This window comes from Amblyomma maculatum, chromosome 5 (assembly GCF_055883805.1).
Source record: "Amblyomma maculatum isolate TAMU_Amacu chromosome 5, ASM5588380v1, whole genome shotgun sequence".
Classification (NCBI taxonomy): domain Eukaryota; kingdom Metazoa; phylum Arthropoda; class Arachnida; order Ixodida; family Ixodidae; genus Amblyomma; species Amblyomma maculatum.
Genome location: NC_139348.1, coordinates 33,234,893 through 33,249,223, shown reverse-complemented (window position 1 = coordinate 33,249,223; position 14,331 = coordinate 33,234,893). Strand labels below are relative to the sequence as shown.

Below are 14,331 nucleotides of genomic sequence, written 5' to 3'. Positions count from 1 at the left end.
TCTGCATAGCAATCACAAGCACGCTGAGGAGGATGCAACAACGCGAAGCGATAATCACAGCAGAGAAATCCAAAAAACAACTCTCTGGTCGCGGCCATATTGGTGATGGCAATGTTGATGCGTTTAAGGCGTTTAAGATTTAGCGGTTGCACCCACATGCAACCGCTAAATCTTGTGAATGCACGCTCCGTAATCGCCGACACTAGACCCGAGCCCCGCGTACTGACGCTAGGCCTACTCGTCACGAAACAGGCTGGCAGTGCGGTGCCGACTAACATTTCTGGCCGAGGTCATTGCTGATGAAAAGGGGGAATATATAAAGTGTAGCCGCTTGTTTTCCTCTTTCTAACACAGTTAAGTTACAGACAAGCGCAGCTGTTCAAGCCTTATTTCATCGGGTGTCAAGTTCTCACTCGGCCTCCTATCCGACCAGTACAGATCGGGCGACTGTCCGCTGATCAGTTCTGTCGGGGTAGCGGGGCCGAAAACCTCACACTGCAGTGATAGGCGACCGACCGTTGGTTGCGCTGGCGTCGTCGCCGGTGTAATGTGTCAGATGAGTGCATCGATAAGCTAAGGAGCCTAACTGTCCAGCCCACTGACTGTGACAGCGCCTTACACTGAAGAAAACATGCCTTACTCTACATCGCTTTTGTGCAGTAACACATCTGCGTGAGGTACGACTACTGTGTCAATTGTCCACAAAATAGAGAGATACGTGTCCTTTGATATTGCAGCCTATATTGCAGACGACGCTCTGCCGCGTATCTTCTGTGATGTAACACGAGCATTTCAAAATGGCAATCGCTCTCGGTGGGAGGAGCTTCTCGGTGTCTGATTTCTATCGCATTCTTTTGTAACATCCGCCGCGCACTAGGCACTCAAACTTTGCGAGCAGAATCAGAGACCTGTATATTCACAGAGGTATAAAACGGCAATACATCGAACGACCTTGTCATCGCCCCTTTAAGGCTTTGAAACAGAAAAAAAACAGCAGCAACCAGGACTGAACAAGAATATGTGTTTGCAAGGAACAAAAATTGCAATTGCATTACCTTTGAAAGCCCTGTAATGACACTGCATGTGCTTTTGGCCATTCTTGGTCCCAGTGCTCCCTACATTTTTGACGTGGGTGCGGCAGATAAACTGACGGTGCCTTGCTTGCAGGGAGCTGCTCAAGCTGTTCATCACGCCCGAACTGATCGACTGGCGCAGCATGTGCGAGGCATACGAGAAGGAACTGCGGACAACGGCTGGCACCATCTTCGCCGTGGGCGATGAGATGGGCGACCGTCGCTGGAACGACTTCAAGAGCCGAGTTGTGGAACATGTAAGTTGGCCAGCACAGAGGCAAATTTTTCCAAGTGGACATTGACGCTGATTCCAGTCTACTTTTTTACAGTAGAGAACTCGATCAAGATGAATTCCCAGATAAGATGAATGACTTTCATCAGATTAGGTCACCTCCCCATTGTGATTTAGGGCCGTTTACTGGTTGCAATTGTACAGTTGAACTTCAATGTATTAAAGCTGTATTTGCAGCCATGAACTTCATTAAATCACAAATATTAAGCTGCAGTCCCTGTGATTCAGAAGTCCAAATAGAGCTGCATTGAAAAGACTCGTGGTCCAGGGTGTCTAGCAACCGGGAATCCTCAGGAAAATTTTATGCACCGGGAAAAATTAGTGAAGTGTCAGGAAAACAGTAACAAATTTCGTTAAGTCAGGGAAAATTGCACGATGTGCTATGCAGTGCATTTCCATTTTAAGCTAGCGCACAGCAAGTGTGTTATTCATGCAGATATTTTTTTTGGTGCAAAAGCAACACTACGCCAGCCAGTTTGCATTGTAGCATAACGGCGCCTCTCCTCGTAACGGCGCGCGATGGCCGTAGTCGCACTCTGACCTTGAGCTGTTGCCTAGCACCCGCCACAGCTGTCGGCGTGCCGAGCGCAACGCCGGCTGCAGAGCCGCCGCCGCTCGCTTCACCAATTGTGCGCATGCGTGGTAGAGGAGGGGAGAGGTGTCGCAGTGTGTGTATATATACGGTTTGGCAAAGCAGGAGGCAAGCCATTATGGAGAGCGACGAGTCAGCTAGACTGAAAGAAGCCAGACTTTGGCATCGAAACGAAACAAGGAAATGACAGCGTGCCAAAGAGAGCGAAGAAGAGCGTATCGAACGGCCAGTTAAGCGTCATAATGACGCCGCGGCTAGATGAGCTCGCTTAGCCTCAGACAGTGAATCCGTGACGACGTTCAGAGATGACACTTCAAGTTCGGCGACTCTGAAGGCAGCCAGCAAGTTGGTTTCGCAACATCATTTGGTTAATCAGAGTTAACCACCAGCCAATTTTTTTTTTTTTTTTTGTGCTGTCTCGCTAGTGCGCGGCTGTCACGGCGGCTGCGCCGCAACTCGAGGCAGCGTATGGCTGAGCTACCACAATAGAAGAACCAATGCGCACGCGGGGTGGGTACTGAATAATATATGCGGAAGCGCTGCGTGAGAGTTGTACGTGACAAAAAGCAGGAACAGCTGCGCCGGCAGTTGTCAGTGCAAAAGTGATCGGCAAGCACCATAGCTGGGCTGCCAAGCATGCGCACAGCCATTATTGGATTGGATTGACTCGGCTGTTTGAAGGGTGGGCGGCTCGCGTGCTCCGAGTATGGCATGTGTGTGCTTTTAATCCTCAGTAAACTTTGACGCCCTTAATGGCCATTAACACTGATGCCAGCCTTTTCACTATTGTAAATTGCAGAATATGATTAATAAATTGCTTTTTGTTGTGAATTATTCATCTATGCTCATTATCAGTAGCTACATTTTTTAACCTCTTTACTCGTGAGGAATTTGTGCTGAAATGGTCAAGAAAACCTGGAAAAAACAGGGATATTGAAAATAGTGCTTTGCTAAACACCCTGGTGGTCAGATGACTCCCTGTAAATACGGTAGAATCATATGGTTGATCTGAATTTCAAGATGGTGCGCTTTTGGAATCAGCCCAGCCAGAATGTGCTATATACAATACGTTACGACTTGGGTTACTGCAAACAATTTCCCAAGCCGCAGCTGATGATACAGTGAAAGCTCGTTAATTCGAACCTCGATAATTCGAATTTTTGGATAATTCGAACTACACTACTTGGTCCGGCCAAGCTCCATAGAGATCTGTGTATAAAAAAGCCTGTTAATTCGAACGCGAGTTGGTTCCACTACGGACAATTCGAACTACGCGCCGCCGCGTCCGGGCGGCTTGGCGCACATCACGCGGCAAAAAAAAAAAGTAAAGAAACACCTCCGCGATCGGTAGGCATAATTAGAGGCTGCGCACGTCCAAAACGGGGGCAGAATAAGGAACCAGGTAAAACCATGGAACAGTGGGTAAAACTTAAATGGCGCCATGACCGGCGTGGCGGTCGGCGACGTTGAAGGGAAGGGACGCGGCCGCGACAAGGTCAGTGCATGGCCGCGCGGCGGCGGCTGCCTGCTCTCTCTTCTGCGCAACCTCCGTAGCTCGCAACTAAGTTAATTTGGAGATGGGGATAAGTACTGTCGGCGCGGTCCCAGCCAATGCCCATAAAAGGCTATGATCTCGGACGGGCACTATGGGTTAAACTTCTTCTTTTTTTTTTTTTTTTGCGATAGCCATCCATCCTTCCACCCATCAGTCATCAACGGAAGCACGCGAGTCAGCCGCGATCATGACGCCGGCTTTTAGCGCCGTTCGCTCCGATGATTGGAGTGGCAGTAGACGGCGCCGCCCGCACAACCGGATAAGCGCTGGCACTTTGCCAAGTTCGCTTTCCTCCCCCCCTGCCCGAGCTAAAGTCAAAAGATAAACACACCGTTATCGCCGCGCAGCATCTTGGCGCACTGCCAAGAAATGTGTTGTGGACCGTGAAGGCCCGAAACAGAGGGACGCGCTAACGACTGACGCCTTTATTATTATAATTTTTTTTTTTTTTCAGATTCCTAGGCAGAAATCGGGGCTGGGTGGGTTCATTATGCGAGCGAGTTCGTTACGCGACTAAATACGGTACATTTACCGCAGTACAAACGGTTTTGGTCAGTTTTTTCGAAGCCATTCGATAGCTTGAACATCGGATAATTCCCGGTCCCGTGAAGTTCGAGTTAACGAGCTTTTACTGTACAAGCGTGCGAACCACCAGGCATCCAGCCATGGTGATGTCATTCAGAAGGGACTGTGGCACAACAGGTAGACGGAAAAAAGACTGCATTACGGGCTTGTCCGAATAAAAATGCAGTAAAATCTTGGTGATATGAATCCAGTTGACGCGAAATCGCTAAATTCTCTGGCCAAAGGGTATTGCGTACAATGTGGAAAACTTTAATGTTCCGAACATTCGCCCGCCTCCTTGCGGATGGTACGAACGCGTGAACTGCGACCACAACCTTGAGCACTACTCACTGTCCGCACATGTAGACTCTGTGGTCACCAGCCGCGCTGAGCAGTTTCAATAATGCGGGGCCCATACCTCTTCGACATTGTGATTGTCTGTTGCGCTCACAGCACAAAAAGTTTTCAGCGGCGCGTGGCCCACAAACCGTAGATGTCGCAAATGCAGCACTTAGCGGCGGCGGGCGCACACAGACCGTACATCTTCGTCTCTGCGAGCAGTTTGCGGTGCTGCGCGGCCTCCATGTCGCCTTCTCCTGTCGTTTTGTACACGCCACAAAAAGTAACGGAGGCCGGCAAGCCACACATCGCTGGCATCACAATCGTTTTCCACGCCGCGAAAAGTTTGCAGCAGCGTGTGGCCATGAGTAGTAGTCAGCAGCAGGCACGCACGGGTCACTCATCGTAAACTTTGCGACCACTTGTCACGCTATATGCATCGTGAGCAGTCTGTGGCGCCACGTGGCCTGTCGCGCTGTGTGCGCCGCGAGCGGCAAGCTGTGACCGTGCAACTTTAACAAACCTTGGCTGTAGGCAGGTCTGTGCACCTGCCTTTTCCATGCTTCTGCTCACTTATTTTCTTTCATTTTGATGATACGAACGTTTGGATGATATGATTTTTTTCGCAACCCTGTGAGATTCGTATCACCGAGGTTCTACTGTAACAGCAAAAAAAAATAAATAAATAAATAAAAAGATAGAAAGGATTGTTGGGGTTTAAGCATGGCTTGAACTTAGTGATGGAACGAAAGCTGTGAGTGTTGCAGAGAATATTTTTGCGGACACCTGGATTTAATGTGCCGCCGTCACAGCGTTTGAACGAACCTTCTGTCCTAGCAACTTGAGGTTGTCGTTCGCCTCTACCAACTGGAGAGTTATCTGTCTTCTACTTCTTTTTCTTCTTTTACCTTCTTCTTCTTCTTTCCTCCTCCAGCTCCTGGCCCACCTCTCGGTCTAGGCCACGTGACAGTTGCTAGGCAATGGTCACGGGGCACAGTGCCACGCCGACGGCTTGAAAACATAGCGAGCTGCTTTCTGCAACAGGCAATGCCAATGGCAGATGGCAGGCTTCCCTACACTACACAAGTGGCTAGTGGTGGAGTGTACTATTGCAGGATTCTCAACAATACAACAGATGGCTCAGAAGTATATTTAGCTCTTGTTCTGTTTTACATTTGCGCATGATCTGTTTCGTTGAAACTTTTCGTTGTCATCTTAAGGAGGCTTCTTGTTATGTAGATGTGATGTGCGAGTAGTTTTCCAGGTTGAAAGTGTGCTGATTCTGTTAAATCGGAAAAAAAGAAATTCATGCTTTTCATCTCAATGGGGCAGTGGCTGGAATATAAAAAAGAAAAGTGTTACTTTGCATATTTTGTAAATTGAGGGTCGTTCTATTCAGATTCGACTGTACAGTGCAATCCACTTATATCGATATTGAGCGAACGGGAAAATCCGATCGTTATAACCGATTATCGTTGTATCTGGACCGGCAAAAAAAACTAAAGAAAAAAAAAAAGCAAGAGAGCGCACATGCATTTGCTCGTGCATGCAGACTTACCTACTTGCCAGCGATGATTCAATCGGATAAAACAAAGCTAGTCACTAAAGAACACTCAACACTTTATTGCTGTACTATATATAAAGGGAATAAATGACTTAATCTCGCTTCAAGAAGTCGGAAATCCGCGCTTGCTTGAGTGGCAGCTGACGCTTGATAATTTCAGTCTGCATAGTATCCAGTTGTTGCGCGTACATGTGCGGCAGTCCTGTAGCATGGATGAAGCCTATCAGCGACTGGATGGACTGTACTGCACTTCGTGACGACAATGGAGCTGGCGTGGTGGTGTCACTGCCATCGTTGTCCATGGTGGCGTCATCGTCGTCTCTATTTTCACCATCGCTCGATGCCGCTTTTTGTCGCTGCTCTTCGGCAATGGCCTCATCGGTAAATTCCTCACACGAAGCAGCAGCGCTGTCAGCGTTTAAAAAGTCGTCCAAGAGCGCTCCGCCGGCATTGTCGGAAGATGCAACATGATCCCATAGTGCACACACATCGGCAGTTTCGGGGAGCAAGTCATCTGTATCTGTCTCTTCTGAGACCGCACAGTTGTGGTGCACGAAGCCTGCTTTTCTAAAGCAGTTCTGGATTGTGGACTGCTTCACTTCGTACCACGCACCATACACAAACCGCACCGCTTCGATCAAGCTCACCTTCAGGTGAGCAGGCCCGGAAGCATCCTCTGGCGATCCCAAACGGTCTATTTTTAAGATCAGCCATTCGAGCATACGACGTCTATAGAGGGCCTTGAAATTGGCAATTACGCCTGCGTCCATGAGCTGCAGACCTGCCGTGGTGTTCGGGAGCAGGAAGAGCAACTCGACAGACGTCAGCTTCACGCTGACGCTGTGTGCTGTGCAATTGTCGAGGACTAGAACCACTTTCCTCTTCTTTTGCTCCATTAGGTCGTCAAATTCAAGCAGCCATTCCTGAAACAGGTCGCGAGTCATCCGCGCTTTCTTGTTATTCCGATAGCGGACCGGAATGTGTTGGTTCCTGAAGCAGTGGGGCCTCTTCGATTTCCCAATCACAAACGGCTTCAGACGCTCGGTACCGTCCATGCTGGCGCACAAAAACAGTCACTCGGATTTTGCTGTGCTTCCCACCGCTGCACGGATCTTCTTTGAGAGCGTGCGTCCTTGAAGGCAGCATTTCGTAGAAAAGCGCTGTCTCGTCCCCATTGAAAATGTCCTTCTGTTCATAGCGCTCCAGCAGCTTGGGCAGTTTCGTCGCCAGCCACTCGTCTTTCGCCGGCACGTCCAGCGAGGCAGCCTCCCCGACCACGTTTATAGAAACGTGGTCGGGGAGGCTTTGGATCCATCCTGCGCCAGGCTCGAAGTTTTCACGTCTCAGAAGAAAAGCGAATTTCTTCGCCTTTGCACAAAGAATCGGTCCTGTGATGGGAACATTCTGGTTGCGAGCGTTCAGGAACCACTGGTAGAGACTCTCTTCCACATCACTGTGTAAAGGGTCTCTAACCGTCTTTCGCTGGTCGTCGTGGCCGCTGGAGCCGGCTTTCTCGAGGACATCTGCAGCCTTGATTATGGTCGAAATCGTCGACTGCGAAAGCCCATACTTTTTAGTGAGGCTTCCCACCTTGAAGCCCTGCCGAAAATCCTGGTGAATTTGGTGCTTCACCTCGAGAGAGATTCCGCTTAGTCGGCGCCATCTTCCACGTACAACGGCCAAGGACGCGCTCCCCTTCTCCCCACCTTCTCTCTTCAGCGATTGCGATGATGATGGCGCTCGCTTCCAAAGGCCGTACGCATCGCCTCCTTGCGGATTTCTCCACAACGGTCTATTTGCGGCACTTTTCACGTCATTCTAATCAAATAATTTTATTTTTCGCAAATATTCATACGAAATTTGCTAGTAAATATTTTCCAGGCGGTCAAAATTCTATCGTTGTATCCGATATATCGCCGATAATCGTATCGTTATATGTGGTTTATTTTTACATAGGGGCAATGGGAAAATTGATAAATTTAAATTATTTGATCGTTATAACCGATATATCGTTATATCTGGTATCGTTATAAGTGGATTATACTGTATTGCTTTAGACTCATTCGTGTCGTAAGATCATAAGAACTAGTCTCAAAACTACTAAAAGAAAATGAATCAAGAGAACTTGTTGGGCTACTTGGTAGCTGATCATTGTTAATTTAAAGGCGCCAAGAACCACGCACCCACATACACACAAGTGAAGAAAAACGGGACAGAGTGCCATTCACAACTGATTTGTGGTGCAGAAAACACTTACTGTACATATATACCACTTATGAATGGCACTTTGTGCAATTGTGAGACATTCTTCCAATGCATGAAAAACACTGATGGAGGTAGAAAAGACAACACGAAAGCCGGACTTCAACTGAGGTTTTTTCTACAAACAGGCATACAGTTGAATCCTGCCGCACAAAATTTATGGTGCATGGAAAAAAAGCAAAAGTTCGATGTGAAACGCGAAAAGAATTGCCCAAGCAGCCACAAATGCCGTCACGCGATGTTCACATTCAATCAGTAAATCCATTGGTCATCATGGGTAGCAAAAAAATGCCTGATGACATCGAAAGTGGCAATCACCTGTGAAGTAGTTGCAGCAGCGAGCACGTCCTTCCTGCAGGTCATCTTCGTCATGGGAAGAGTCCTCCTCATTCCGGGCGGCTTTGATGATCTGCTGAACACTCAGTTCTTCGTGAACTTTCACACAAGTGTCAGCGCCAATGTACTCGTCGAGCTCGTGGTTAGGCGGCACGTTTCCCGTTTTTTCCACCGTTGTCCAGGTGGCCGTGATGACCGGAGCCGGTGACACCTCTTCATCGTCGTCGACGTCTGAAACATCTGGTGCTTCCCCAGCAAAGTTTACTGGTCGAGCTTCGGCAAATCCAGCGTTCCTGAAGCAGTTCACTATTACTGAGTGCCCCAGTATGCTCCAGGCAGCAGACATCATTTGCAGTGCCATGTGCATATCCACCTTCGTTTCTCCTCCGGTTTCACAGTTGAAGAGCAGCCGCTCAATTAACCCCGTGCGGTAAGCGCACATTGACATTCTAGTGGAAATCAACAAGAAGAAATGGGCATGGGCAGGACATGTAGCGCGAAGAGAGGATAGCCAATGGTCGCTTAGGGTAACAAACTGGATTCCAAGGGAAGGAAAGTGTAGCAGGGGGTGACAGAAAGTTAGGTGGGCAGATGAGGTTAAGAAGTTCGCCAGAGTTAAGTGGATGCAGCTAGCACAGGACCGGGTTAATTGGAGGAATATATGGGGGAGGCTTTCTTCGCTCTGCAGTGGGTATAGTCAGGCTGATGATGATGATGATGATGGTAAGCGCACTTCAGGCTATCACAGAACAGACATGCAATTCGGAGGAAAAAACCTCAGTTCCGTGTTAGTCAGCTTGACTTCGTTGGAGGGAGGGATGAAACATACATATCAGGCACAAATGCCATGTCACTCTTTTTCTTTTTTTATTCTCTTTTCACATCAGCATAGGAAATAAAGAAAAAAGTGACATTGCATTTGTCTCTGATTATGTATGTTTCGATCTGGTCGCAGTATACTTTTATTGACTTGCCCCCTTTTTGTACATATACAGTTGAATCCTGCCACAACACATACTGCGACAACCAAATTTCCGCAACAATGAAGAATATTTTTATTCTTCGTTGATATTCCATTGGAATTAATGCTCTAAATTTTTCTGAACAATGACCCACTTTTGCGGCGCTTTTCCCCTTCAACGAAATTTTTGCAAGCAAAGTCTAAACCAAAACACATTTTACTGGCTAGGCACATGTTTGTGGAATAAACCTTAGTTGAAGTCCGGCATTCGTGTTGTCTCTTCTACCTTCGTCCATGTCTTTTCATGCACTGGAAGAATGTCTCACAATTGTACTAGAAACCAACTAGCCCAGCTTTCTACACTTAATTGGGCTCTGTCCCATTTTTCTTCGCTTGTGTGTACAGTGAAAGCTCGTTACTACGAACACCACATTAATGAATTTTTCAAGAATCCCCAGCAGATTTCTTATGTTTCCAGTGTCAAACTATTGCAGAATTACAAATGTCAATGTAACATATATTTCAGAATAGCGTACCTTGTATTTTATTTTTTCCTATATAACTAGGAACATCAGTATTACGAATTCAACTAAAATTAACAGTGCTGCAGCTCGCAACTTTCGTGTAAGACAGAAACCGCCGTTTTTGTGTGTATAGTCAGTGGGCTGTAGCTATCATCATCATCAACATATCTAGTGCGAGCTCCCAGATGCTGGCTAGCTAGGAGTGCATCGCTGTGCGATCGTCCCAAGCTTTGCCGGCAGCTAGGCATTGAGTACCATTTTTGGTCTTGATAGCACGGGTCGGCAATTTATGGGACCCACACTGCACTTCCTATTTGAGAATTTGACAGTGCACATGTGTAATTCCTAAAGAGGATAAAGCATCTTTTCTAGCGCAAGACTACTTCCTGCACCTTTCTATGAATGTGCGAAGAGAATTTCTTATATTGCTTTTTTTTGGTGCGTAGTACACAGGGCATTATCAAGCAGAGCTTTGATGTGGCCAAATCACTGTGTCCCATGTGTCGTGTCGTGCAGTTCATTGCACTGCACATAGACACGGGATGCAGGTTCTTTTGAACTCTGGGCCTAATTAAATTAGGCAGTTTTTCAACATCAAGTGTCTCAACACAAGGTTCTGTAAGGCAGAGATCTGACATGGCCAAATATTTGATGCCATGTGCATTGTATCCTTGCAAACTGTACAAACTGTTGCATCCATGGTGTGCCTGCTTGTGTAATTACTCATTGTCACACTGTCGAAGGAGCAAGATAAGAAACCATAAAAAAAAAAATGATGCGTTTTCAGGCTCTGAACAGCATGATTACTCATCTAGAGCAAAGCAAATGGAGGGGGGGGGGGGGGGGATTTCGTAAAGTGGACTACTTGCAAAATGCATTTGACGGCACCATGAGCGTTCTTTTTATGATTAGCTTGTTTTGTCACAAATGTCTCAAGTAAAGCTTTATTATGAGCGTTCTATGGACACCCAGATATTTATCAGAAAACATAATAAAATTTTCTGCTAGCAATAGGATAAATTGGTAGAGGAGCATTTATAAATGCAATAGCGTTAAAAGGCCCCAGTCACCAAAAAAATCTGGCATCACCATTGTCTGTGTTCCGATAAAAACATTACTAGTAGTGGGGCTGGCAGGTGGCCGCTGACTTGGCTGAGCACTAAGTTGACATTTGGTTGCCCGATGTTACATTTGGCAACAGCTGCCAACGCTCTCCTTTCTTTACGGGAGGGTGATATCAAAATCAGCCTGCCAGGACCCTTGCATTTCGAGTCAGACGCGTTAACCCCTAGCCCACGCAGGCACATTCATATGGCTTGGTGTGGTACTTGCACTATGCAGCTGAGGAATGAGGGCATTTCTAAAACAAGCTCACATCATCACACATAAAAAGGGTATTGAATGGGCCTGTCTTTTTTTTTTCTTCTGCTGTGTCCCATTTCATACTTGCCTCTTTATTGCTGTTATTTTCTGTAGCTCTCTTTCGGGCTTGCAGCACTCTCAAGGTGCTCAGCTAGCAGCCACGCAATAACAGGCTCTCAAATCACAAGGTTCTGTTTACCTTTTAAACTCTGTCTGGTTTCTTATGGTTAACTCCACAAGCAAGTGGACCATGCATCTTTGCATCCGTTACAAGCAATGCCATGCATGCGCTGCACCTAGCGCATTCCTTTTTTATTGCCAAGAGTTCTGACCCTGTCAGGTCTTTGCATCATGCTAAGGGAGGACGAACCTTTCCCCTCCCCATAGACTGTACCAAAAGTGCATGCAGAAGAACTGCAGCGCCGGTCAGCAGAGGTGAAAAAAAATCACCTCCCCCCCCCCCCTCCCCCGAAAATAAAAAATGCGTACTTAGAGGGCAAGGCGGAATACATAGCCATAATGTAGGTTCCACGCCGCCCTTGTTGTCACGTGTGGTACTCCGCTTGCGACATTGAGTCGCCGCAATGGTCCTTGCGGATTTCTCCAGGCCAGTCCATTCTCGCCACTTATGTAGTGTTTTCACGCCATTCTCTTTCCAAGAATTTACCTTTAGCAACAAGCTTGCTCACTCACCCACAGGCGAAATCAGTGTCCTGTAGAGTAATGAGCGAAAACTCCATTGTGTCACTATTTTTGTAATGCTTTTACGGTTGCTGACATTGCCTGCTAAAAGTGGTCCAGCTTGATCACTGACATTTAGCGGGATGTTGTGTTCAACTAAAAACGCCGTGAAATGGCATTCTGCACGAACCACATCGAGGTCGCTATCACTGCGTACAAAACTTGTCAGGCTTGGCTGGCTGTCCGTGGCTCACACATATCCTTGGTGCTTTTTTGAAGCGATGTGGAGCTTAATGTCGGACTTGCCGCTATGTGAAATGTTAACATCACAGGCATACATGGTGCAAAATCCGAACTTCTCTCCTTTCTTAGACAGCACGAAGCATGGAAATTCTGACGTGTACGACTTCAAAAATACTTCGAAGTACTGTTGCGGCTTTGAGCCCGCCATCGCACCGCAAAACCGCTACTGCTGAAACACTGGAGTCTCACTGTGTTGGATGTGGCCACAGATCAAACAAAAACAAAGGCCAACACCCAAGTTGTCCAAACACTTGAACAAAGGTTTGCAGAGGCCGCATGGAGGCTTGACCAGCCTGACTACAGATATTATAGCCACTACCCTGGCGGAGGCGGTATTGAGTTTTGGATATGGATTCGTGTCTTATAGCTACTAGTCTGGCAGAGGCGGTATTGAGTTTTGGATATGGATTCGTGTCTCTCCGAGTAGACGGCAGAAGCCACAGCAACGTTTGCGGCTGCTGATGATATCACAAACATTTTTTGCCCACTTGTGGCCGCGAAAGGTGCCATAATAGTGTTAATAGATGTCCGCACTTCTTTTTTTCAAAAATAAAACATTTTTTGTAAAATGTCACGCAAGATCATAAAATCGTAAGACTGGTCAAAATTCATACATTTTACGGAAAAAATCCCCGCAGGGGGCACCTGTTAAAGCAGGTGTTTGTGTGTTTTGTGCGACACCACGGACCCCGAGCACCCACGCTTAGCCGTGCGTGGCATCGCCATGTCTGGGGAAAAGGGGATCCTGGTGGTTGAGCCGATGCCGAGTGTTTGGACCTTTAAGGCCCCTCGGCGGAGGCAACACACCACTTTGGCCCACGCTTCCCACAGACGGCACCTCCGGGCTGACCCACCCGGGGGAAATCGGCAGTCGCCTTTTCCTGTCCTCCACTTCATCTTTCACTTTCCTATCTCTTTTCTCAGCACTGTCCTGTCTCCTCCTCACTTCTTGTTTTTCCTTTTTTCTTGGCGGCGAGGGTTAACCTTGTGTGGAGTAGCTACCCTGAGTTGCCCATATTTGGTTATAGTAGCGGTGTACTGCTGGCGTGGGCAGGACTTCTTGCAAGTTCCTGTCCCGTCCCCTCGTTGGGCTCCATGGTGGGTGGCAGGCACAACTACCGAAAACACAAACCCTTTCATGGATTCTTTCTCCCAAACAAATGATCGCCCTCCAAACAAACGAGGGCGGACCGATGCTACAAGCCATTTCTTTGTGAAAACAAAAGAGACTTTCCCAAAGTTCCATGTCATACATAGCGAGGAGCTTGAAAAACCCGCTCGAAAAATCTCCCCTTTCATAGTGTCAAAGTGTCTCACTAAAGACCTGGGCCCTGGATATAAAGTATCAAAACTTGCAAATGGTGACCTCTTGCTAGAAGTACAAACCAAGTGCCAGTCCTCCAACCTGAAAAACATTGTGTCGCTTGGGGACATCCCTGTCGTCATCACTCCCCACCGATCCTTGAACATTGTAAAAGGAGTAATATCTGAGATAGACTTCATTGCTCTCACTGAAGATGAAATGGCAAAAGGACTAGCAGACCAAAACGTCATAGCAGTTCACAGAATAAAAATCCGAAAGGATAACAAGGAGATCCCTACAAAACATCTGGTTCTGACTTTCAATAGCTGCACCCTCCCAGAGTCAATTGAAGTCGGATACATCAAAATAAACATCCGACCGTACATCCCAAATCCGAGGAGATGCTTCAACTGCCAGAAATACGGCCATGGTTCGCAAAGTTGCCGTGGCCGCAGAACTTGTGCGAAATGTGCTGCGAACGACCACAACTCTGATAACTGCACCGCAAACCCACGCTGTGCAAACTGTGAGGGGGATCACCCCGCATACTCTCGATCCTGCCAAAAATGGAAAGAAGAAAAGCAGATCATTACACTAAAAACAACAAAGAACATCACATA

At 47.3% G+C, this 14,331-nt stretch overlaps 1 protein-coding gene across 2 annotated transcripts in view; it reads left to right on the top strand.

The window, feature by feature from the left end:
• The window catches only part of Rpn5 (regulatory particle non-ATPase 5), a 63,768-nt gene that overhangs the window by 36,909 nt on the left and 12,528 nt on the right, over positions 1-14,331 (top strand). The window contains exons 8-9 of one of the 2 annotated variants that reach the window (XR_014707457.1): positions 1,168-1,330; positions 8,760-9,007. Coding sequence is in view for 1 of the 2 variants with exons in the window: in XM_084603577.1 (XP_084459703.1) it covers positions 1,168-1,330 (163 nt within the window). In the remaining variant the exon portion in view is untranslated. The remainder of the gene's footprint in view (positions 1-1,167; positions 1,331-8,759; positions 9,008-14,331) is intronic. The other variant, XM_084603577.1, reaches the window with a different exon arrangement.